Below are 24,866 nucleotides of genomic sequence, written 5' to 3'. Positions count from 1 at the left end.
AAGAAGTGTAAGGAACGATTTGCATGGAAGCTTATTAAAAGGAGAAGTTATAAAATGGGAAACAATCAAGGGGGAATATTGAGGAAGAGTCCTCTAGGTTGTGTAATTGCCCACTGGAAAGATATTGTTGGGACTGGAGGAACAGAAAATAAAAAGAACCTTATTAAATTTGCAATCAGTGGTGGCCGTTGTATAAGTTAGAAGGTGATGCTAAGTGGCCACTTAATGGGTCAATAGATTACAATACTCTGTTACAACTAATGCTGTTTTTAAGGAGAGAAGGAAAATGGGATGAGGTTTCGTATGCAGACATGTTTTTCACCCTCCAAAATCATCCGGAGTGGCAAAGGGACTGTGGAATGGTACCCCCACAGGACCCCATGGTGCTTGCAGTTGAGCGAGAAAACAACAAGGAGCTTAGAGGTAAACTGAGGTGGTGGTGTTAGGCATGTAGTATTGGACAAAGATGTACTAAGGCAAATAAAATTCATCAGGCACCAGAACAAGATCTAACTGATTTGTTTAAGCCTCCCCCTCGACCACAGGAACAGGATGCAGACTCGGATAGAACTCCGACCCCCCCGGACAGCCCTGTATCTTCCCGTACTAGAAAGAAAACTACCTCAACAGCTTTACAAGCACCTCTCCGAGAGGCGGTGGGGCCGGATGGTGGGACAATGTTAATCAAAGTACCCTTTTCTACTGCTGACCTAGGGGAATGGAAAAAGGTTGCAAAAGATTATAGGAGAGATCCGATAGGTGTAACTAAGCATTTCCAATTTATTGTAAAACAGCATAACCCTGATTGGAAGGATATACAGCTATTATTGGAATACATGACTGAGACAGAGAAACAGCTGATTTTAAAAACAGCAGGGAACCTTGCTGAAGATCATTATAAGATTACAGGAGGGGACATTAAGGAATATTTCCCTCTCCAAGACCCAAAGTGGGATGTTAATAGATCTGCACATATGGAAAGATTGCAGGAGTATCAGGAGTGGATTACAAAAGGAATGGAGAGGGCAATCCCCAAAACTATAAATTGGTCAGCTTTATATGCAGTCAAACAGAGTCCTTCCGAGTCTCCATCTGAATTCCTGGATCGATTGAGGGATGTAATGCGCCGCAGCACACCGCTGGATCCTGGGTCAGAGGTAGGAGTACAACAATTGGTCTCCCTGTTTTTGGGTCAATCTACAGGAGACATAATGCGCAAACTTAAGAAATTACGCCCTACGGAGGGTAAGAATTTAGAAATATTGTTGGTTGAAGCATGGAGAGTATTTAGTAACAGAGAAGAAGGATATAGGTAGGGGCAAAGGAAATTAATGGCTGTTATCCAGGAAGAAAGAGGAAGAGGGCCTAGATGAGACTTGCCCCAACTGGGCAAGGATCAATGTGCTTTGTGTAAGAAATTCGGTCATTGGAAAAAGGAATGCCCAAGGAACAAGAAGGAGGATCAGAGGGCTCAAACAGGAAGAACGGTAGCCCATGTGAAGGGAGATTGACGGGAACCTGGGGAATCTACCCTAGCGGATCCACTGGTTATAATTAAGCTAGGGAAAACACAACAAGAGGTAGAATTTTTGGTAGATACAGGGGCAACATACTCGGTTCTGAATCAAGCTTTGATGCCCCTGGGAGATGATTATGTCATGGTGAAGGGAGCGACTGGCCAAAGTGAATAGGTGTATTTTTGTAAACCTTTAGAATATAAATTAGGAAAACAGTGGGGCATTCATAAATTTTTATATATGCCCAACTCCCCAAAGGCACTTTTGGGAAGGGATTTGTTGGAACAATTGGGAGCAAAAATTGTATTCGAAAAGGGAGAAATTACTCTGGAGGTAAAAGATCAGCAATATATTCAAATATTGAGCCTAACCTTAACCAGTCTCCCCCTAGAAGGAAGCATTAACGAGGACATCTTAAACCAAGTGTACCTGGGGGTATGGGCTACCGATGCACCTGGAAGAGCGAAAAGTGCTCCACCTGTTGAAGTTAGGATCAAGGAAGGCCAAAAGCCAGTAAGAATTAAACAATATCCCCTAAAGAAGGAAGACAGAGAAGGAATCCGGCCGGTGATAGAAAAATTTTTGCAGTTGGGATTATTAAAAGAGTGTGAGTCTGAATTCAATACCCCTATATTACCTGTTCGGAAGCCCGATGGGTCATATCGGGTGGTCCAAGACTTACGGGCGGTGAATAAGATAACTAAAGATCTTTACCCAGTAGTGGCGAACCCATATACCCTGTTGACCGTATTAACACCTGAATTGACTTGGTTTACTGTTTTAGATTTGAAGGATGCTTTCTTTTGCCTCCCTCTCCATGAGGCCAGCCAAAAACTATTTGCATTTGAATGGGAAAACCCCAAGAGTGGTCGAAAGACCCAGCTCACTTGGACGGTGTTGCCACAAGGATTTAAGAATAGTCCTACCATTTTCGGCAATCAGCTTGCGAAAGACTTAGAATCCTGGGAAGCCCCGTCTGAGGAAGGGAAGCTGTTGCAGTATGTGGATGATATCCTGATCGCCACCAAGACAGAGGAAGATTGTATGACATGGATGGTGAGTCTGTTGAATTTCCTGGGACTCCAGGGGTACCGGGTATCCAAGAAGGCGGCACAGGTAATGCAACGCAAAGTGAATTATTTGGGCTATGAAATTAGTGCGGGACAAAGAACTTTGGGACAGGCCCGTAAAGAGGCAATATGCCAAACTCAGAGACCTCAGACAGTAAAAGAGTTGCGGACTTTTCTGGGAATGACGGGGTGGTGCCGATTGTGGATCTATAATTATGGATTGCTTGTTAAACCACTGTATGCGCTGACAGCCACTGAGCAGAAACACCTTGAGTGGAACAAGGAGACCGAACGAGCCTTTGAGCTACTGAAAAAGGCTTTGATGTCGGCCCCGGCCTTAGGACTCCCAGATGTGAGTAAGCCGTTTCTTCTTTACTCCCACGAGAAGCAGGGCATTGCCCTGGGAATATTAGCACAAAACCTGGGTCCATATCGACGGGCAGTTGCCTACCTCTCTAAGCAGTTAGACACGACTGCAAAAGGTTGGCCTGGATGCCTGCGGGCGGTTGCAGCTGTGATACTGAACATACAGGAAGCCCGAAAGTTTACTCTGGGCCAGAAAATGACTGTTTTGGTGTCTCACACAGTATCAGCAGTACTGGAAGCAAAGGGTGGGCATTGGCTCTCTCCACAAAGATTCCTGAGATATCAAGCTATATTGGTAGAGCAGGATGATGTGGAGATTGTAGTCACTAACATTGTCAACCCAGCTTCTTTTCTCAGCAGGAACACAGGAGAACCGGTACATCATGACTGTTTGGAAACCGAAGCAACATACGCCAGTCGCCCAGACCTGAAAGACAGCCCCATGGAAAACGGGGAAACTTGGTTCACAGACGGAAGCAGTTATGTCCTAAATGGTAATCGACATGCGGGATACGCCATCACCACCAGCCAAGAGGTAATAGAATCAGGGGCTTTGCCCATGAACACCTCCGCACAGAAGGCAGAAATAATTGCTCTAACCCGCGCCCTGGAATTGGCCCAGGGCAAAGTTGTGAACATTTATACAGACTCAAAATATGCCTTTGGAGTTGTACACGCACACGGAGCAATTTGGAAGGAGAGAGGACTATTGAATTCCCAGGGGAAAAATATCAAACACGCAGAAGAAATTCTGAAGTTACTGGAAGCTGTCCAGCTCCCTAAGAAAGTAGCAATTATGCATATTAAGGCACACCAGAAAGTGAGCTCAGATTTGGAAAGAGGGAATGAGCTGGCGGACAGAGAGGCAAAACAAGTGGCCAAAACAAAGGTAAAAACAGAAGGGGCCTTAATTCCTGATAGGCAGATTTCCCTAGAAGGTAAGCCAGAATACACCAAGGAAGATCAGAAGCTCATTACGGATTTAGAAGGGTCATATAATGAAGAGGGGTGGGCTCATACCCCACAAGGAAAGCTAATCGTTCCCTCTTGCTTACTGTGGCATTTGATACGGGAGGAGCATAGGAAAAGACATTGGGAGACAGAGGCTCTGTATAAACATTTGATAAGGGAAATTGTGGCTAGAAATTTATACACCACGGTGAGACAGGTGACTCAACAGTGTGATCTTTGCCTCCAGACTAATCCTAAGAATACCCCAAAGCCAGAAATGGGCCAGATTGGAAAAGGCAATGGGCCTGGACAACAATGGCAAATTGATTTTACAGAACTTCCAAGAAAAGGGGGGTATTGATATTTATTGGTATTAACTGATACCTTTTCAGGTTGGCCAGAAGCATTCCCAACAAGAACGGCTAAAGCTCGGGAGGTAACTAAAATATGGTACAAGAGATAATACCACGTTTTGGGGTTCCAGCAACCATATCCTCTGACAGAGGACCACATTTTGTCTCAAAAATAGTACAACAAATTAGCCGCCATTTGGGTATAGATTGGCAGCTTCATACTCCATATCACCCCCAGTCGAGTGGTCAAGTGGAAAAAATGAACCACTTAATCAAACAGCAAATTGTGAAATTGGGACAAGAAGCAAATCTGACATGGCCTCAGTCTCTCCCTTTAGCCCTTCTGCGTATACGAACAAGACCAAGGGCGAAAGAAGGACTGAGCCCCTTTGAAATGTTGTATGGACGACCCTATGAAATACAGAAAGGGGTGACTGTGCAAGCTGGGGACGAAATTGTGACCTCTTACATGGTAGCATTGAGTAAGCAGCTCAATAAAATCAGGAAGCATGTGGCTGGGACTCGAGGGAGAGGTTTGGATGGACCTGTACATTATATACAACCTGGGGATTATGTATATGTAAAGTCTCTTACAGAAAAAACCCTGGAGCCACAGTGGGAAGGACCATTCCAAGTACTACTCACCTCCTTTACTGCAATCAGAATCAAGGAACAGGACGCTTGGATTCATCACACCAGAGTGAAAAAGACACCCAAAACTCCATAGAAAGTCACCACAAAACCCGATGGACATTTAGTTTTTACGCGGTAATATGGGGAGTTGTGGGGACTCTGTGTAAGGCATGGGATGAAAACCTGTTTGTCAGATATAACCAGGAGCTAGCAAAGGATATTAATGTATCAAGCTGTTGGATGTGTACCTTAATACCCAGACAAGGAGAAACCTTCCCGTTTATTGGTGTCCCCCTGTCCTGGTTTCAGCTGGGATAGAGTTAACTGTTTTCCTAGTAGCTGGTATGGTGCTATGTTTTGAGTTCAGTATGCGAAGAATGTTGATAACACTGATGTTTTCAGTTGTTGCTCAGTAGTGTTTAGACTAAAGTCAAGGATTTTTCAGCTTCTCATGCCCAGCCAGCGAGAAAGCTGGAGGGGCACAAGAAGTTGGGAGGGGACACAGCCAGGGCACCTGACCCAAAGTGGCCAACGGGGTATTCCATACCATGTGACATCCCATCTAGTATAGGAACAGGGAAGTGGGGGCGGGGGGAATCGCCGCTCAGGGACTGGCTGGGTGTCGGTCGGCGGGTGGTGAGCAATTGCACTGCGCATCATTTGTACATTCCAATCCTTTCATTATTACTGTTGTCATTTTATTAGTGTTATCATTATTAGTTTCTTCTTTTCTGTTCTATTAAACCGTTCTTATCTCAACCCACGGGTTTTGCTTCTTTTCCCGATTTTCTCCCCCATCCCACTGGGTGGGGGGGAGTGAGTGAGCGGCTGCGTGGTGTTTAGTTGCTGGCTGGGGTTAAACCACGACACCCCCTCAGAACAAACAGCACTAAAACACTACTGAATAGAACTGCCAACTATACTTGTTTATATGGAAATGGTTCCAGAACTATAGTGAAGTATAAACTTGATCTGGATAGCAGAGACCCACATGATAATGATCGATACAATTGGTCTTGGAGATTAAAAGACATGGATAGAGGCAGAGGGGAAGACCCCGTAATGATGCGCCCCCATTATGCCAACACTTCTAGTTTTCTTGGGACACTGAATGGAACTTGCTTTCAATGTAATGAATCACACTCTACAGGGATAGCTAATACAGGATGGGGAAGTCTAACAGGGAGTTGTTATCTTCCTCCTCCTCGGGAGCCGTCCAATTGTAATCTCCCTGACGGACGTTGGTACCTTTGTGCAAACGGGAAGGCACATAAGAGTTTACCTATCGATTGGTGGGGAGAATGCACAGAGGGAATAATAATCCCACAAACACTCCCTATCTTAGGAAAATTACAGGGAATATTCCGATCCCCATGGCACCACACGAGGACTAAAAGAACCTCTAACCCTCTTACAGAACGAGGCACCACATTCCACAGTGTGGTACGATGGCTTTTCCCAATGCTTGGAGTATCTGAATTGGAAAAAGCAATAGTCAATGTATCAGCGGTGGTCGAGATTTTAGCCAATACTACTGCTGACGCTCTAGGAAAATTACAAGCCAAAATTGATTCCTTGGCAAAGATAACGATACAAAATCGCCTTGCATTAGATATGTTAACCGCAAAGGAAGGGGGGGTGTGCATACTTATAAATCAAAGCTGTTGTGCTTAGTTAAATGAAAAACAGCAAGTGGAGACAGATATTGGAAAGATTTGGGAAATTTCTAAGGAGTTACATCTTATCACTATGGATGACACATCATGGGGATTTTCTGAGGTATGGGAAAAACTAACTTCCTGGTTGGCAAATTTAACATGACTAAAACAACTGTTTGTGACAGCAATAGTAATCATTTTTCTGCTCATAATCCTTTGTACAACAATTCGATGCAGCTTATGGTGTTTCCAAAGCACAGGAGATTCCTACAGCGAATGGAAAAAGAATCAGTTGCGATGAAAACTTGAGTCCAACAAATATTTTGAGAGAATGCTAGATAGGGAAACAATGCATTAGAAGCACTAGAGTTAGATATAGTAAAAGAATTTACTATTTTCTAGAAAAGGGGGGACTGAAACGGGGAGCCAAAGGAACCTTAGTAGATATAGTAGATATATGGATGTAGATAAGAACTGTTTAATAATTATCTAGCTTATAATGAAGTTAAAGAAATTTCAATAGAGGTAGACATGGCCCAAGGGGATGAGAAGTGATGCTTAACGTTTGCATTGTTGAGGCTGGCTGGGGCAGGAGATAGTCCCTGATAAGAAGCAGCAGTCGACCCCAAAAACCAGCCAAGACCGGCCTTGTGACTTTTTGGAACTAATTTTAATATGAAGCGGGGATAGGTCATGCCTATGTATAGGTGTATTGCGAAACTCCATGTATATGTAACACTTGACTGTATAAATTTGAAGCGAGCTGCCGAGTCAGGCGCGCACGACTTTGGTGGGACTACCCCCCGTGCTGCCCAGCGCTGAATGAACATACCTACTTTACAATCTCACTGATTGTGGAGTCTGTTTCCGCACGTCATACGAAGCCCATGAACCAATAGACAGGGTGGCTATGGCTCGTGCAGCGCGCCTGGCCAGCGAGCGCATGCGTCATAGGCTCCCCATGTTACAACCGAGGCGTGTTTTGGCACCCGCTGGCCACGTGTGCCGAAACCCGTTCCTCTGCAAATGTATAAATACCGGGATTTTTCCAAAGAGCATCGGGCTGGTGTACGGCGAGGCCACCGTTGCCTCCGTGGGGACGCCCACGTAAAGCTGGCACCTACCGATTGCTGGGCTGAGCTCGCGGCGCAAGACGGCACAAGAATGTACGGATGGTCCATCTTCCTCACAGTCCTCGGGTCGGTATGTTAATTTGCTTTACAAGATACCTTTAGCATAACGCACATCTGTAGTTAATAAATGCTTGCTTTTTCCCCTTATAGTCAGTGTGTGTGTGTTCGCCTTCTCGGGAATCCTCGAAACCACCCTAAAACACACGCACACAGAGGTTAACCTACTATTAAAATTTCCCTCTCGTGAGTTTCATGAATTACTCACTTTTACGTGCCGGCATTCATCAACGGATGGTCAGCAAACCTTGCGAAATCAGGCCTTTAAGTCCTCGCGAAATTGTCGATGGATGATCTTTCAATCCCTGTGAAATCTACCCTGAGAGGTGTCCCAGCTCAAGGGGAGATACTGGGTCGCACAGCCCGCTGCAGTCCCGGAGAACTCCAAAAGGTCTCACCTTGGATTGCTATTTATAGGGTCTCGAGATGATTGGCTTTGGTCATTCTTTTATATTCTGGCCACAATTTGTGCTGAGTCATTCTGATATACAATTCAGGCAGCAGTTGGCCCAGGTGTGGCCAGGGGGTGCCTGGCGCCCATAAGTCTCTGCACTTGTAATCAAGATAACAGCACAATGGGAGTTTTCCCAAAGCATGCATGGCTTATCCTGAGATCTCAGAGTGGCCCGGGGGGCTGCACCACCACACTAGGAAAAAGTATTCAGCAAACAGCAATGTCCAGACTTCTTAGAGCTAGCAAATGCCTTTGAGATTTTTATAAATGATCAAAAAAAGAGATAAATACTGATCATTCCAAGGAGAGAATGTAAAATGTAAGGCTTGTGATAACATCAGCATACAGGAACCCCAACAGACAATGAAGCCTTCTGTTTTCTCCTTTGTGTGGTCTCATGGCAAGAGAGGAACACACACCTCTGCCCATTTATTGGTGACTATATATTGTGTCTTCTGAGGCAGTAATGAAGCCAGGGCAGGGAAATACTGCCACGTACAAAATGCATCAGCCATGAGAAAGGTACCTTGAGAAAGGTTTGTGGTCAGCTTTGACTGAAGTCAATAACAAACTTGTAAAATGGTTGAAAGACTCAGCAGAAAAAGCCAATTACCAATATTGTTGCTTCGAGGGTTACCACATTTTATTCTGATGTTAAAATACAGTAAGACAAAATAAGTAGGCTTGGACTTGTCACAGTTTTGCGACCTTTTTACAGTGCAACATTGACTCAGGCATTTTTCCCTTCTCAAGCAGCCACTCTTTAGGAGACATCTCCCCCTAACATATGTTCAAGCACAACTGAAAAACGTTTCTAATTTACAGCAATTAGTTAGCAAGTACTAACTAACATGATAAACCACATCTAAAATTGTAAGTACTGGCACATTCTCCACCATCTGTGTAAGTGCCGGTGAAGCTGAGTTTACCCTGCTTCATCCAAAGGCAGCCTTTCAGAGACAGAAAGGTGCTAAGGTGTAGTTCCAATCAAAATAATGGGAGCTACTTAACCAGACATTTTGGAAAACCCCATTTGATACCTTTCTGCATATCTGCCCCCTTGGCAGGCAGACCAGTAACAGCATCTCGTTGCACCCTGCCAGCTGGTGCACAACCTTCCTTTCCAGAAGACTGGCTGTGTTGCACGTGCTAATCTAATCTAGGTCTTGTGGCCACAGGATTGTGAGCTCCGTGTTGTGATCGGATAAAAAAAAAAAGTTCAAAAAGCTCCATTTCTTTTGTGTGTCCTCTTTGCATGCACTAATAATGCTGGGCAATGTCTTGTCCTCTATTTTTATTAAAGTAGTATAAGATGGAAATCGTACATGGATGTTAGGGGAATTCCCTGATGGAGCCAGTATGCCTCAGTTCCAGTAAATGGAAAGCTGAAAATGCCTGATACAGGAAAAACATATTCCAGAATAAACAGAAGATAACATTTGTAACTGCAGACTTGAGCTGACCTTCATCAGCAAAGCATTTGTACTTAGGGAAGGTTTGCAGCTGGTGAAAATAATAAAATGCAACAGTGATTTTGATGAAGGAAGGCAAACTTACTTCACCTGGGGAAACAGGCTTTATCTTCAATAAATTTAGAACATGCAATTGTCCATTTCACTGCAAAGCCTTTTTTTCCTTATAGTTTGTGTCTCACATCCGAATATTAAAGGCAAACCGCACAATTCCAGACAGGGTAAAGCATGCTGTACAAGTGACAGGTTTTTCTACTTTAAAGTGAGCTTATATTTTTCTTTGTAGAGAAGAGCCAGAGTGACAAGGGAAAGCATTCATTTGTGGTAGTCCCAGAGCAAGATAAATGTAAATTCTTTATGATGCCTGAAGTGAGATGTGAGATAAAGTAAATAAATAACAAATTAGAATAGAATAGAATAGTTCAATTGGAAGGGACCTACAACGATCATCTAGTCCAACTGCCTGACCACTTCAGGGCTGACCAAAAGTTAAAGCATGTTATTAAGGGCATTGTCCAAATGCCTCTTAAACACTGACAGGCTTGGGGCATCAACTACCTCTCTAGGAAGCCTGTTCCAATGTTTGACCACCCTCTCGGTAAAGAAATATTTCCTAATGTCAAGTCTGAACCTCCCCTGGTGCAGCTTTGAACCATTCCCATGCGTCCTGTCACTGGATCCCAGGGAGAAGAGATCAGCACCTCCCTCTCCCCTTCCCCTCCTCAGGAAGCTGTAGAGAGCAATGAGGTCGCCCCTCAGCCTCCTTTTCTCCAAACTAGACAAACCCTGAGTCCTCAGCCACTTCTCATAGGACATGCCTTCCAGCCCTTTCACCAGCTCTGTTGCCCTCCTCTGGGTGCATTCAAGGACCTTAACATCCTTCTTAAATTGTGGGGCCCAGCACTGCACACAGTACTCAAGGTGAGGCTGCACCAACGCTAAATACAGCGGTATAATTGCCTCTTTTGACCGGCTGGTTATACTGCATTTGATGCACCCCAGAATGCGGTTTGCCCTCTTGGCTGCCAGGGCACGCTGCTGACTCATGTTGCGCCTGTTGTCACCCAGCACCCCCAGGTCCCTTTCTGCAGGGCTGCTCTCCAGCCACTCCTCTCCCAATTTATACTTGTGTCTGGCATTACTCCGTCCCAGGTGCAGAATCAGGCATTTGTTCTTGTTAGATTTCATCCCAGTGATGATTGCCCAATGCTCCGATCTATCTAGATCCCTCTGCAAGGCCTCTTGTCCCTCGAGAGAGTCAACAGCACCTCCCAGTTTAGTATCATCAGCAAACTTGCTAATGGTGCGTTCAACTCCTGTGACGTGCGGAAACAGACTCCACAATCAGTGAGATTGTAAAGTAGGTATGTTCATTCAGCGCTGGGCAGCACGGGGGATAGTCCCACCAAAGTCGTGCGTGCCCGACTCGGCAGTTTGTCTCAAGTTTATACAGTCAAGTGTTACATATTCTCAATACGCCTATACATATGCATGACCTATCCCCGCTTCATATTAAAATTAGCTCCGAGAGGTCATTTCCATAGTCTCCTCTCAACTGCGCTTGCGCAGTGCCTCTTTATGGTGGTCGCCTGGTGGTCGCAGAGATGAAGATAGATGACTCCTCTTCGTCACCGCTAGTAACCTCTTTTCTTGCGCAGGCTCAGTGGTTTCTTGGTATTCACCCAAGCCGCAAGACCAGTCTTGGCTGGCTCTTGGGGCCAGCTCCTGCTTCTTATCAGGAACTGTCTCTGCCTCATTGGCTGGTCCTTGGGACCAGCTCTTCTTATCAAAGACTGTCTCTGCCTCAGCTAATTTCAACAATGTAAGCGCTAAACATCATCTCTCATCCCCCCTTATTATGTCTACTGAGATTCTTTTGACTCCCCTTGTCTCAGTCCCCCCTTTTCTAGAAAATAGTAAATTCTTTTACTATATCTAATCCTAGTACTTCTAATACATTGTTTCCCTATCTAGCATCCTCTCAAAGTATTTGTTGGTCTCGAGTTTTCGTCGTAACTGATTCTTTTTCCATTCACTGTAAGAGTCTCCTGTACTCTTACAGCACAAAAAGCCACATCGAACCACTATGCAAAGGACCACAGACAAGAGAATGATGATTATTATAGTGACAAACAATTGCTTCAACCATGCCAAATTTGGCAACCAGGAGGTTAATTTTTCTAATATGCCTGTCAAGCCCCAAGAAGTGTCATCTTGGGAAGCTTCATGTAGTAATTTTAGTCTTTTCCCATATCTCTTCAAGATCTGTTTCAATTCGTTGGTTTTGATTGATATAGGTACAGCAAGTTTGGTTTATAACTACACATAAGCCCCCTTCTTTTGCTAAAAGCATGTCCAATCCCATTCTATTTTGGAGTACTACTTTACTTAGGGAGTGTATTTCCAGTTGCAGCCCTCGAATTGCATCAATTGTAGCATTTTCTATAACCTCTAATGTAGCAGATATATTCGCGATAGCTTTCTCCAACTCACTTACCCCTAAAGAGGGGATTAACCATCGGACAAAACTATGGTACCTAGTACCTCGAATAATTAGTGGGTTTTCAGTCCATTTTACACGGAGCCAAGGTGTTCTCAAAAACCCTCGGGGAGGCGAAGCTCCCTCGAATATACTGATATGAGGTGCAAGGTACCCCCGAACACAGTGTCCCTTCCAGTTCTGGGGTAAACTCTTTCTGGCCCTGCCATCCCCACAGAGCCACCAGTATCCGGGCCCTGTGTTGCATCTTGGACCGAGATGTGTCTCCCTTCTGTCTTGTTCTCGCCCCTTCTTTTCTGGCCCCCTCTTTGGTTTCTGGATATAATAGAAACTGATAGTTAAGTTCAGTCCAAGACGTTCTAATTTTCCTTTATCAAAAGTTCCCAGATTTTCCGCAAGGCTACAATTATCCATGTCTCCCCAAATATTATCAGTAATATTTAAGCAACGGCCAGTAATTAAGACCTCTTTAGGGTCAGGTACCTCCAGATCAAAGCTGGGTCCCCGCTGGGTATTTCCCTTTCCATAAAGGCATAATCCATTCCTGTCTGGCCCGTCTTTAATAAGAGATGTCCAATTTGTGGTTGGGACTCCTAAAAAGGGGAGTTCCATGTTCCCCTGAGGAAGGGGATTACATACCCAACAATCTGATAAATTTAGTACTTTCGAGATACTCTCTGTCATATTTAAATAAGTATTTCGATCCCAAGCCCGCCCCTTAGGCAAGGTCCAACTCAGGAGCATGACAATCAATGTCTTACAAATTTGAGCTTCAAAGGTCCCTTTTCTTGTGAAGTCCATTGTTCTTTGGGTGCCGCCTTCACCCTAGTGTGATGGATCCAGGCGCTCTGTTCCTTGATCCTAATCGCGGTGAAGGAGGTAAGTAATACTTGAAATGTTCCTTCCCACTGCGGCTCCAGAGTTTTTTCTGTAAGAGACTTTATATACACATAATCTCCTGGTTGTATATTATGTACAGGCCCATCCAAACCTCTCCCTCGAGTCCCTACCACATGCTTCCTGATTTTATTAAGTTGCTTACCTAATGCTACCATGTAAGAAGTCATAATTTCATCCCCCGCTTGTACAGACACCCCTCTCTGTATCCCATAGGGTTGTCCATACAGAATTTCAAAGGGGCTCAGTCCTTCTTTCGCCCTTGGTCTTGTTCGTATACGCAGAAGGGCTAAAGGGAGAGACTGAGGCCATGTCAGATTTGCTTCTTGTCCCAATTTCACAATTTGCTGTTTGATTAAGTGGTTCATTTTTTCCACTTGACCACTCGACTGGGGGTGATATGGAGTATGAAGCTGCCAATCTATACCCAAATGGCGGCTAATTTGTTGTACTATTTTTGAGACAAAATGTGGTCCTCTGTCAGAGGATATGGTTGCTGGAACCCCAAAACGTGGTATTATCTCTTGTACCATATTTTAGTTACCTCCCGAGCTTTAGCCGTTCTTGTTGGGAATGCTTCTGGCCAACCTGAAAAGGTATCAGTTAATACCAATAAATATCAATACCCCCCTTTTCTTGGAAGTTCTGTAAAATCAATTTGCCATTGTTGTCCAGGCCCATTGCCTTTTCCAATCTGGCCCATTTCTGGCTTTGGGGTATTCTTAGGATTAGTCTGGAGGCAAAGATCACACTGTTGAGTCACCTGTCTCACCGTGGTGTATAAATTTCTAGCCACAATTTCCCTTATCAAATGTTTATACAGAGCCTCTGTCTCCCAATGTCTTTTCCTATGCTCCTCCCGTATCAAATGCCACAGTAAGCAAGAGGGAACGATTAGCTTTCCTTGTGGGGTATGAGCCCACCCCTCTTCATTATATGACCCTTCTAAATCCGTAATGAGCTTCTGATCTTCCTTGGTGTATTCTGGCTTACCTTCTAGGGAAATCTGCCTATCAGGAATTAAGGCCCCTTCTGTTTTTACCTTTGTTTTGGCCACTTGTTTTGCCTCTCTGTCTGCCAGCTCATTCCCTCTTTCCAAATCTGAGCTCACTTTCTGGTGTGCCTTAATATGCATAATTGCTACTTTCTTAGGGAGCTGGACAGCTTCCAGTAACTTCAGAATTTCTTCTGCGTGTTTGATATTTTTCCCCTGGGAATTCAATAGTCCTCTCTCCTTCCAAATTGCTCCGTGTGCGTGTACAACTCCAAAGGCATATTTTGAGTCTGTATAAATGTTCACAACTTTGCCCTGGGCCAATTCCAGGGCACGGGTTAGAGCAATTATTTCTGCCTTCTGTGCGGAGGTGTTCATGGGCAAAGCCCCTGATTCTATTACCTCTTGGCTGGTGGTGATGGCGTATCCCGCATGTCGATTACCATTTAGGACATAACTGCTTCCGTCTGTGAACCAAGTTTCCCCGTTTTCCATGGGGCTGTCTTTCAGGTCTGGGCGACTGGCGTATGTTGCTTCGGTTTCCAAACAGTCATGATGTACCGGTTCTCCTGTGTTCCTGCTGAGAAAAGAAGCTGGGTTGACAATGTTAGTGACTACAATCTCCACATCATCCTGCTCTACCAATATAGCTTGATATCTCAGGAATCTTTGTGGAGAGAGCCAATGCCCACCCTTTGCTTCCAGTACTGCTGATACTGTATGAGACACCAAAACAGTCATTTTCTGGCCCAGAGTAAACTTTCGGGCTTCCTGTATGTTCAGTATCACAGCTGCAACCGCCCGCAGGCATCCAGGCCAACCTTTTGCAGTCGTGTCTAACTGCTTAGAGAGGTAGGCAACTGCCCGTCGATATGGACCCAGGTTTTGTGCTAATATTCCCAGGGCAATAGTGGGAAACATCAACCTTCATCCCCCCTTATTATGTCTACTGAGATTCTCTTGACTCCCCTTGTCTCAGTGGGGTGGTGTGAGAAGCAGAAAAGGCCTTGACCCTGTGTAAGCACTGTTCAGCAGTAACCAAAACATCAGTGTGTTATCAACAGCCAAAACCAGTACACAGGCTCAAGCCACCATGCTCACTCTCTGATACCTTCATGCTATTCCACTGATGTGTGGAAAGTATCTGATTGGGGTCAGAAACTATAATTTTTCTTTTGGGGAGACTGGTAAAAAGTATACAGCAGCCTCAGGCCAAGCAGTGGTCACTCTGAATAGCAGGAACAAAAAAACCCCAACCAAAACACCAGAGCCAAGGACAGCCCAGTGCCTGGACCACAGCCTGTGCCGGTCTAGGGTCATCAAACACCCACTAGCTCCTCTGCAATAACTGCTTCATCTCACAATAGAGAGAGACTAAGCTGCTTATTATCCTTTATACATTTTCTGGCTTCTAGCTCTGGCCTCACACAACTAAAACCAGCTTTGTTAATCAGCTGGATCCCAGACGCTATATAGAATCATAGAATCATTTAGGTTGGAAAAGACCCTTATGTCACAACCCATGTTGGACAGACCAGGGAGGGGTCGTGGTGAATTCGGAATTCCCTCAGGCTAAATTAAGGTGCAGTGACACCAAACAATCAGTTAAACGTTTTGTTCATGGCAGAAGCAAACTGAACTTGGAAGGCATAACAGTAGGTGGTGTGGTTTCTCACAACAAGAATTGGCATGAAACTACATCAGTAAATCGTGTAACACGTGGTAACCATATATACCAATACAGAAAGAAAATAAGGAGAGCCCTCCCGTTGAGTCACAAGGTTCAGAGTGGATCCCCTTGCTTTCTAGACTCCTTCTCAGAGAGGAGCCTAGGGGCAGCAAGATCCACTCTTAGTCCCAGACTTGGTCAACGGTTTTATGTCTTAAAGGGATGAGGTGGAGGGATTGTGGGGAAAAAAGAGAAAGAGAGAGAGAGAGAGAAAAGAGAAAGATTTCACCAGTCCTGGGTGCAGCCTTGGTCCAGCCAGTCTAGAGGTCCAGTTCCGGAGGGCGTGCCCACATGAGGCTTCCATTAGTGTCCTTTTATAATCTCCTTGCCCCTCCTTCGGGCAGGCACTCAAACTCATTAGGCTAATTAGGTGTCATGCACGGTTTGTGCTTTCAGAACCTTCGGGAAATGGGTCGGTGGGCTTGGGGGTCATTTGGGGAGTAACTTCTCCCTCCCTGCAGGTATGACCATTGTTTGATCTTTGGCCATGCATGGCGAGCTGCCCTGCTCAGCGTATCAGAACACGGAATTGCACATCCTCCAGCACTCCCTCCATGTCCTGTTGCTAACTGGCTTCTCACCTGCCGTTCATTGTTATGCAGAACTTGCCCCACCACAATGTTTGAGACATTAACTCTTTCAGTCTCTCACACCTTAAGATCATCGAGTCCAACCATTAACCTAACACTACCAAGTCCGCCACTAAACCATGTCCCTAAGCACCTCCCCCCCCATGTCTTTTAAATACCTCCAGGGATGGTGACTCAACCACTTCCCTGGGCAGCCTGTTCCAATGCTTGACAACCCTTTCGGTGAAGAAATTTTTCCTAATATCCAATCTAAACCTCCCCTGCTGCAACTTGAGGCCATTTCCTCTTGTCCTATCACTTGCTACTAGGGAGAAGAGACCAACACCCACCTCGCTACAACCTCCTTTCAGGTAGTCGTAGAGAGCGATAAGGTCTCCCCTCAGCCTCCTTTTCTCTAGACTGAACAACCCCAGTTCCCTCGGCCACTCCTCATAACACTTGTGCTCTAGGCCCTTCAACAGCTTCGTTGCCCTTCTCTGGACACGCTCCAGCACCTCAATGTCTGGCCCAAAACTGAACACAGTATTCGAGATGCAGCCTCACCAGTGACGAGTACAAAGGGACGATCACTTCCCTCGTCCTGCTGGCCACACTATTTCTGATACAAGCCAGGATGCTATTGGCCTTCTTGGCCACCTGGGCACACTGCCGGCTCATATTCAGCCAGCTGTTGACCAACACCCCCAGGTCCTTTTCCACCAGGCAGCTTTCCAGCCACTCTTCCCCAAGCCTATAGCGTTGCATGGGGTTGTTATGACCCAAGTGCAGGACCCGGCACTTGGCCTTGTTGAATCTCATACAATTGCCCTCGGCCCATTGATCCGGCCTGTCCAGATCCCTCTGTAGAGCCTTCCTACCCTCGAGCAGATCGACACTCCCGCCCAACTTGGTGTTGTCTGCAAAGTTCCTGAGGCTGCACTCGATTCCCTCATCCAGATCATTGATAAAGATATTAAACAGAACTGGCCCCAATACTGAGCCCTGGGGAACACCACTTGTGACCGGCCACCAACTGGATTTAACTCCATTCACCACAAGTCTTTGGGCCTGGCCATCTGGCCAGTTTTTTTACCCAGTGAACAGTACACCCGTCCAAGCCATGAGCAGCCAGTTTCTCCAGGAGAATGTTGTAGGAAACAGTGTCAAAGGCTTTACTAAAGTCCAGGTAAACAACATTTTTTTCCCTCATCCACTAAGCGCGTCATCTTGTCATAGAAGGAGATCAGGTTAGTCAAGCAGGACCTGCCTTTCATAAACCCATGCTGACTGGGCCCGATCACCTGGTTGTGCTGTACGTGCCATGTGATGGCACTCAAGGTGATCTGCTCCATAACCTTCCCCAGCACCGAGGTCAGACTGACAGGCCTGTAGTTCCCCAGATCCTCCTTCTGGCCCTTCTTGTAGATGGGCATCACATTTGCTAACCTCCAGTCAGCTGGGCCCTCCCCAGTTAGCCAGGACTGCTAAATGATTAAAAGTGGCTTGGTGAGCACTTCCGCCAGCTCCCTCAGTACCCTTGGGTGGATCCCATCCGGCCCCATAGACTTGTGTGTGTCTAAGCAGTGTAGCAGGTCGCTAACCATTTCCCCTTGGATTATGGGGGCTTCATTCTGCTCCCCATCACTTGTCTTCCAGCTCAGGGGGCTGGGTACCCCGAGAACAATTGGTCTTACTATTAAAGACTGAGGCAAAGAAGGCATTAAGTACCTCAGCCTTTTCCTCATCCTTTGTCACTATGTTTCCCCCTGCATCCAATAAAGGATGGAGATTCTCCTTTGCCCTCCTTTTGTTGTTAACGTATTTATAGAAACATTTTTTTATTGTCTTTTACCGCAGTAGCCAAATTAAGTTCTAGTTGGGCTTTGGCCCGTCTAATTTTCTCCCAGCATAACCTCACAACATCTTTGTAGTCCTCCTGAGCTGCCTGCCCCTCCTTCCAAAGGTCATAAACTCTTTTTTTTTTTCTTTTTCTGAGTTCCAGCCAAAGCTCTCTGTTCAGCCAGGCTGCTCTTCTTCCCTGCCAACTCGCCTTTCAGCACATAGGGACAGCCTGCTCCTGTGCCTTTAAGATTTCCTTCTTGAAGAATGTCCAGCCTTCCTGGGCTCCTTTGCCCTTCAGGACTGCCTCCCAAGGGACTCTGTCAACCAGGCCCCTGAATAGGCCAAAGTCTGCCCTCCAGAAGTCCAAGGTAGCTGTTCTGCTAACCACCCTCCTTACTTCTCCGAGAATCGAAAACTCTATCATTTCATGATCACTGTGCCCAAGACGGCCTCCAACCATCACATCACCCACAAGTCCTCTGTTGGCAAACAACAGGTCCAGCAGGGCACCTTCCCTAGTTGGCTTACTCACCAGCTGTGTCAGGAAGTTATCTTCCACACGCTCCAGGAACCTCCTAGACTGTTTCCTCTCTGCTGTATTGTATTTCCAGCGGACATCTGGTAAGTTGAAGTCCCCCATGAGAACAAGGGCTAGCGATCGTGAGACTTCTCCCAGTTGCTTATAGAATATTTCATCTGCTTCTTCATCCTGGCTGGGTGGTCTATAACAGACTCCCACCATTATATCTGCCTTGTTGGCCTTTCCCCCAATTCTTACCCATAAACACTCGACCCTTTCATCACCATCGTCAAGCTCTAGACAGTCAAAACACTCCCTAACATACAGGGCTACCCCACCGCCTCTCCTTCCTTGCCTGTCCCTTCTGAAGAGCTTATAGCCATCCATTGCAGCACTCCAGTTGTGTGTCATCCCACCATGTTTCCGTGACTGCAACTATATCATAGTTTTCCAGCTGCACAATGGCTTCCAACTCCTCCTGTTTGTTGCCCATGCTGCGTACATTGGCGTAGATGCACTTCATTTGGGCTATTGATCCCGCCACCTTTTTTGGGGGAGAAGCCCTAACTCCTATGTGACTGTTCTCAGGTGCTTCCATGGTTTCTAATGTGTCGACAACCCTTGCGTCTTTGCTGCCGCGTGGATCTCCATCCCCTACCCCCACCAAGATGGCTAAGGTGTTGCGCGCGTTAGTACAGGGACATTTCAAATGTGCTCCAGTGTACTCAGCACATCGTGGAGCAGACTGAAGGACCTCACCAGCACACCGTCCCTCAAACATTGGCATGCCGCCCCCAGGCTTATCTCTAGTGAGCCTGGTTTTATACCTTTCCCCCTTCAAATCTAGTTTAAAGCTCTTTCAATGAGCCCTGCTAACTTCTGTGCAAAGATCCTTTTCCCATTTTGAGACGGGTGTGCCCCATCTGTCGCTAGCAGGCCTGGTGTCGTGTAGACCAACCCATGATCAAAAAAACCCAAAATTCTGCCAGTGACACCAGTCTTGGAGCCAGATATTGATCTGCTGGGTCTTCCTGTTTCTTCCCTCATCATTCCCTGCAACTGGAAGGATAGAGGAGAACACTATGGTGGCCTTCTACGACAGGGTTACAGCGTTGGTGGATAAGGGAAGAACAACAGCTGTCATCTACCTGGACTTGTGCAAAGCACTTGATACTGTCCTGCACAACATCCTTGTCTCTAAAATGGAGAGACATGGATTTGATGGATGGACCACTCGGTGGATAAGGAATTGACTGGATGGTCAATTACTCCTGTTTTTATAAAGGATGTAGCCTCAGAGGAAACTGTAAGAATTTTGTGGTGTAGGAAGTACACTACTAAAGAGCTAGGAATTGAAATCATAAGATGGACCAGACCAGCCAATCTTTCAGTGACTTGTTCTGATCCCTGCAGAGCAGGAGGATGTGACAGGATCAAATACATAATGGCACAAAAGCAAACCACTTCTCCTCAGTACCAGTACCATACCAACCCAAGCTCTCAAACAAGTCAGTGTCTGGTTTTATCAGTTCATACTCAGATCATTTCCAGCCAGAAGAGCCTGCATCATTGACAGCTGGTTCATTAAAACTGACCTTAGAAATCCCAGTTTTCTCCATATTCCAACACTGTGATTTCTAAAGGGAATCCTGCTTCTTGCACACTAGAAACAACAGCATTCATCTGTACACACACTGTTCGTGTCCCTTGGCTTGTTTCCTCTATAAGACAGCTACATCCAAAAATTACTGAAGCTGGCTTGATTTCTCCTTATTTATTGTTGTCAACTTATAAAATGTTTCTCAAAACACTCACTAGGCACATGCGCTAAATAACACTTGGCTAACAGCACAAGTCCAGCTCCCTCTCACACCAAGAGCCTGCACTACTAGATTAGCCTCAAAGCATGACTAGAAGGTCAAAATACACATGCTCCCTGTTTCCATCCCAGACAGGACTCTTGAGACAAACTCTCCTACTGGTAAGTGTAAAGGCTATCAATTTTGCATTGGAAGTAGGGTAAGCCAGAACTTCAACTGAGCAATGCTTTGAAGATTAAAGTTCATCAAAACTGAGCATCTCTGTGCCATTGGAAAAGCCTCTACTTCAACCCTAGAGATGGTGAGAGAACTATACCAACTGGGGGGAAAGTTGAAGCATTAAAAAAAAAAACCAACAAAAAAACCCAACAAGTCACAAACATTGCCTGAAACAGAAAATTTCAGATCTGGAGTCACATACTTAAATGGCCTAAATAGTCCTGAATTTAAACATGCAGTTTGTTGACAAAAAAAAAAAAAAAATACACTGCTGACTCCTGTGGCAGGAGGAGGCCCATTACACACAAGCAGCAAGCACAGCTAATTCCAGCACACACCTGTGGAAACAATGCAACTCTCAAAAAGCACTTTTAGTGCAGTGAGGATACAGAGATGAATGCAGACAAATCCACAGCATCTGCTATTCAGTGTCCAAGTTAGATCTTTGCCTCCAGGAGAACTTTCAGTCCACACCTTCCCTCTTTTTGTGGCTGAAGATAACAGGAATTTCTGTTCAAAACCAGCTGGGATGAGCTGGGGCTGGATGAAGCTAACTAACTAATGATTCACTTCAACTGCAGTGCAATACGGACCTCCAATGCAGTCCTCATTGCTTTCCAGCAATGGAAAAAGCTGGAGGCAGATGCCTTCTGCAGTAGCTTCAAAGTGATCTCCTGATCTGTCATACATAGATAAGCCAATTTTGAGATGTCAAAGCAGACACTTCAAGTCTGAGGGAACCAATGCAAAAGACTCACTTTTTTGGATCACATGATGGGAACAGGCATCTGTGTACGTGAGATATAAGGAACACGACCTCACCGGCTTGCATGGCTTCTGAGACAGTATTTGTGAACATGATCTACACTGTTGGAACTAACAGTCTTGCAAAATTTAAGGGCTTCAGCAGAAAGAAATAAGAGTAATCCTAAAATAACAAACATGTTGGGATTCCTGTGCTAGCAAGTAGAACCAGTACCTACTCAAACAAATTCCCCTCTGCTGACAGAGCAAGTGCTGAGTGGCATTTACATGACCGGAGTGCCGCACTCCACCAAAAGCTTATGTGAGCTTTGCAGTGTAAAACAAACAGCCTTTCTCCCAAAGCACTGTCTAGGGGTCAGTGAAATGTTCCACAACCCATGGAGCACGCTTCCTAACCAAGCTCTCCTCCTAAAAGCAAGGCCAGCCTCAGTATCAGTGGTCTTCCTGAGATTACCAGCCCCAGTCTACAGATGAAGAAAACACGGCAGAGACTTCTAACAGCTTTCTTAAGATTATACAGCAGTCTCACAGATAATAAAAATGACTAAACCTTCTCCATTTCTCTTCTGTCCTTTAGTAGCAGGCGCCCGAGTGAAACATCAGAAAACAATTCCAGTCACATGCTGGTTCAGAAGATGTACAAACATATAATTTGGCTTTGGTGTGAACATCCAGACTAGTTTGAAGCTCGTATTTTTGAAGAATACAAAGTTTTAACAAAAGGATTTAGCAAAAACAACAAACAAACATTTTGAGACTGTAAGCCAACAGTTTGATTATCTTGCACTACATGTAACTCAAATATTAAACATTTTGCCTACTCTCACTTAAGTCCCAGTTTAGTAACCTTTTGTAGTTATAGAACCAGGTTGCATGGCTGCCAAAATATAAATACATGCCAAATGTTTAATAAGATTTTAAAATCAATCTTCTGCCAAGCCATTAACGCATTGTGGATGGTAGTATGACAACAATGTAAAGCAGAAAGCATACTATTCATCTCAATGGGTTTCATTTTCTAAAAAAAAAGCTATAGAATTTATTTAAAAGTCAGGTTAGTTCAGTGCCCTTTATCTTAGCTTTTTTAAATCACAATCAAAAATTATAACCCAATAAACGTCCTGGATAGGTTTTTGCCTTCATAGCAGCAGTATGTGTCATGCATCCCAATCATTTGAAACATCCTAAGTGTCACATACAGAGGAAAGCTGTGCTGGGTTTGTGTGGCAAGGTTTTTGTAGCAGGGGAGCTACAGGGGTGGTGTCCTGGTTTCAGCTGGGATAGAGTTAATTGTCTTCCTAGTAGCTGGTACAGTGCTATGTTTTTGAGTTTGGTATGAGAAGAATGTTGATAACACACTGATGTTTTCAGTTGTTGCTAAGTACTGTTTAGTCTCAAGTCAAGGATTTTTTCAGCTTCTCATGCCCAGCCAGCGAGAAAGCTTGGAGGGGCACAAGAAGTTGGGATGGGGCACAGCCAGGGCAGCTGACGCAAAGTGGCCAACGGGGTATTCCATACCATGGGATGTCACATCTAGTATATAAACTGGGGGGAGTGGGGGCAGAGGGATCGCCGCTCGGGGACTAGCTGGGCGTCGATCGGCGGGTGATGAGCAATTGCATTGTGCATCATTTGTATATTCCAATCCTTTTATTATTACTGCTGTCATTTTATTAGTGTTATCATTATCATTATTAGTTTCTTCTTTTCTGTTCTATTAAACCATTCTTATCTCAACCCACGAGTTTTACTTCTCTTCCCGATTTTCTCCCCCATCCCACTGGGTGGGGGGGAAGTGAGTGAGTGGCTGCGTGGTGCTTAGTTGCTGGCTGGGGTTAAACCACGACAGGTGGCTTCTGAGAGAAGCTGCTAGAAGCTTCCACTATGTCCGATAGAGCCAATGCCAGCCAGCTCCAAGATGGACCCACTGCTGGCCAAGGCCAAGCCAATCAGTGACAGTGGTAGCACCTCTGGGATAACATATTTAAGAAGGGGAAAAAAAACAAACCCAAACCCAACCCAAAACACACAGCAGCAGCCAGAAGAGAGGAGTGAGAATACGTAAGAGAAACAGCTCTGCAGACACCAAGGTCAGTGAAGAAGGAAGGGGAGGAGGTGCTCCAGGCGCCAGAGCAGAGATTCCCCTGCAGCCCGTGGGGAAAACCATGGTGAGGCAGGCTGTCCCCCTGCAGCCCGTGGAGGTCCATGGTGGAGCAGATATCCACCTGCAGCCCATGGAGGACCCCACGCCGGAGCAGGTGGGTTCCCGAAGGAGGCTGTGACCCCGTGGGAAACCCGCGCTGGAGCAGGTTCCTGGCAGGACCTGTGGATCTGTGGAGAGAGGAGCCCATGGAGCAGGTTTTCTGGCAGGACTTGTGACCCCGCAGGGGACCCACGCTGGAGCAGTGTGCTCCTGAAGGACTGCACACTGTGGAAGGGACCCATGCTGGAGCAGTTCGTGAAGAACTGCAGCTCGTGGGAAGGACCCATGTTGGAGAAGTTCATGGAGGACTGTCTCCCGTGGGAGGGACCCCACGCTGCAGCAGGGGAAGAGTATGAGGAGTCCTCCCCCTGAGGAGGAAGGAGCGACAGAGACAATGTATGATGAACTGACCACAACCCCCGTTCCCCGTCCCCCTGCGCCGCTCGGGGGGGAGGAAGTAGAGAATCCGGGAGTGAAGTTGTGACTGGGAAGAAGGGAGGGGTGGAGGGAAGGTGTTCTGAGATTTGGTTTTATTTCTCATTACCCTACTCTGGTTGATTGGTAATAAATTGAGTTAATTTTCCCCAAGCTGAGCCTGTTTTGCCCATGATGGTAATTGGCAAGTGATCTCTCCCTGCCCTTATTTTGACTGATGAGCCTTTTGTTATATTTTCTCTCCCCTGTCCAGCTGAGGAGGGGAGTGATAAAGCAGCTTTGGTGGGCACCTGGCATCCAGCCAGGGTCAACCTACCACAGGAGCTAAGCCTGGAACCACAGCTAAGGAAATGCATTTTTTTCCCCTCCCTTTCTCTTTTTCTAGCTATTCTGGAATATCTTATTTCATAGTTGAAACACTAAGATGAAGCATTTAAGCATGAAGTATGTGAGCTAAACAGATAAGAGATTAGATGAAGCAAAGATTAACCTTCATTTAATATGAACAGAGATGTTTTAAAAGGTGGCAAAGCATCTGAAAAGTGTTCCAGTGACTTGTTTTAAATTAGATCATGGTGAAAACTGTGAGATGGCTTTAAACTAGATAGAAGTACAGATTCTGCCTTTTTCTAAAAGAAAGGAACAACATATTCCATTTCACTTTGAGAAAAACAACTTTTAAGTGGCTATGACATTTTGCTAATGTAGG

General features: G+C 45.6%; 2 protein-coding genes across 2 annotated transcripts in view; both read left to right on the top strand.

The window, feature by feature from the left end:
- The first annotated feature begins 1,211 nt into the window (after positions 1-1,211).
- On the top strand, positions 1,212-3,353 carry LOC128136029 (uncharacterized). Its single transcript, XM_052775121.1, has 3 exons — positions 1,212-1,245; positions 2,470-2,939; positions 3,314-3,353. The coding sequence occupies exons 1-3, from the start codon at positions 1,212-1,214 to the stop codon at positions 3,338-3,340; spliced, it is 531 nt and encodes a 176-aa protein (XP_052631081.1). The 3' UTR covers positions 3,341-3,353.
- A 21-nt stretch (positions 3,354-3,374) lies between these two features.
- Positions 3,375-24,866, top strand: part of LOC128136028 (uncharacterized) — a 28,175-nt gene continuing 6,683 nt past the window's right edge. The window contains exon 1 of the mRNA XM_052775120.1: positions 3,375-3,916. Coding sequence (XP_052631080.1) covers positions 3,396-3,916 — 521 coding nt within the window. The 5' untranslated portion in view covers positions 3,375-3,395. The remainder of the gene's footprint in view (positions 3,917-24,866) is intronic.

This window comes from Harpia harpyja, chromosome W (genome assembly GCF_026419915.1).
Source record: "Harpia harpyja isolate bHarHar1 chromosome W, bHarHar1 primary haplotype, whole genome shotgun sequence".
In the NCBI taxonomy this organism is placed as follows: domain Eukaryota; kingdom Metazoa; phylum Chordata; class Aves; order Accipitriformes; family Accipitridae; genus Harpia; species Harpia harpyja.
Note: the sequence above shows the minus strand (reverse complement) of the source record. Positions and strands in the feature narration are given on the sequence as shown.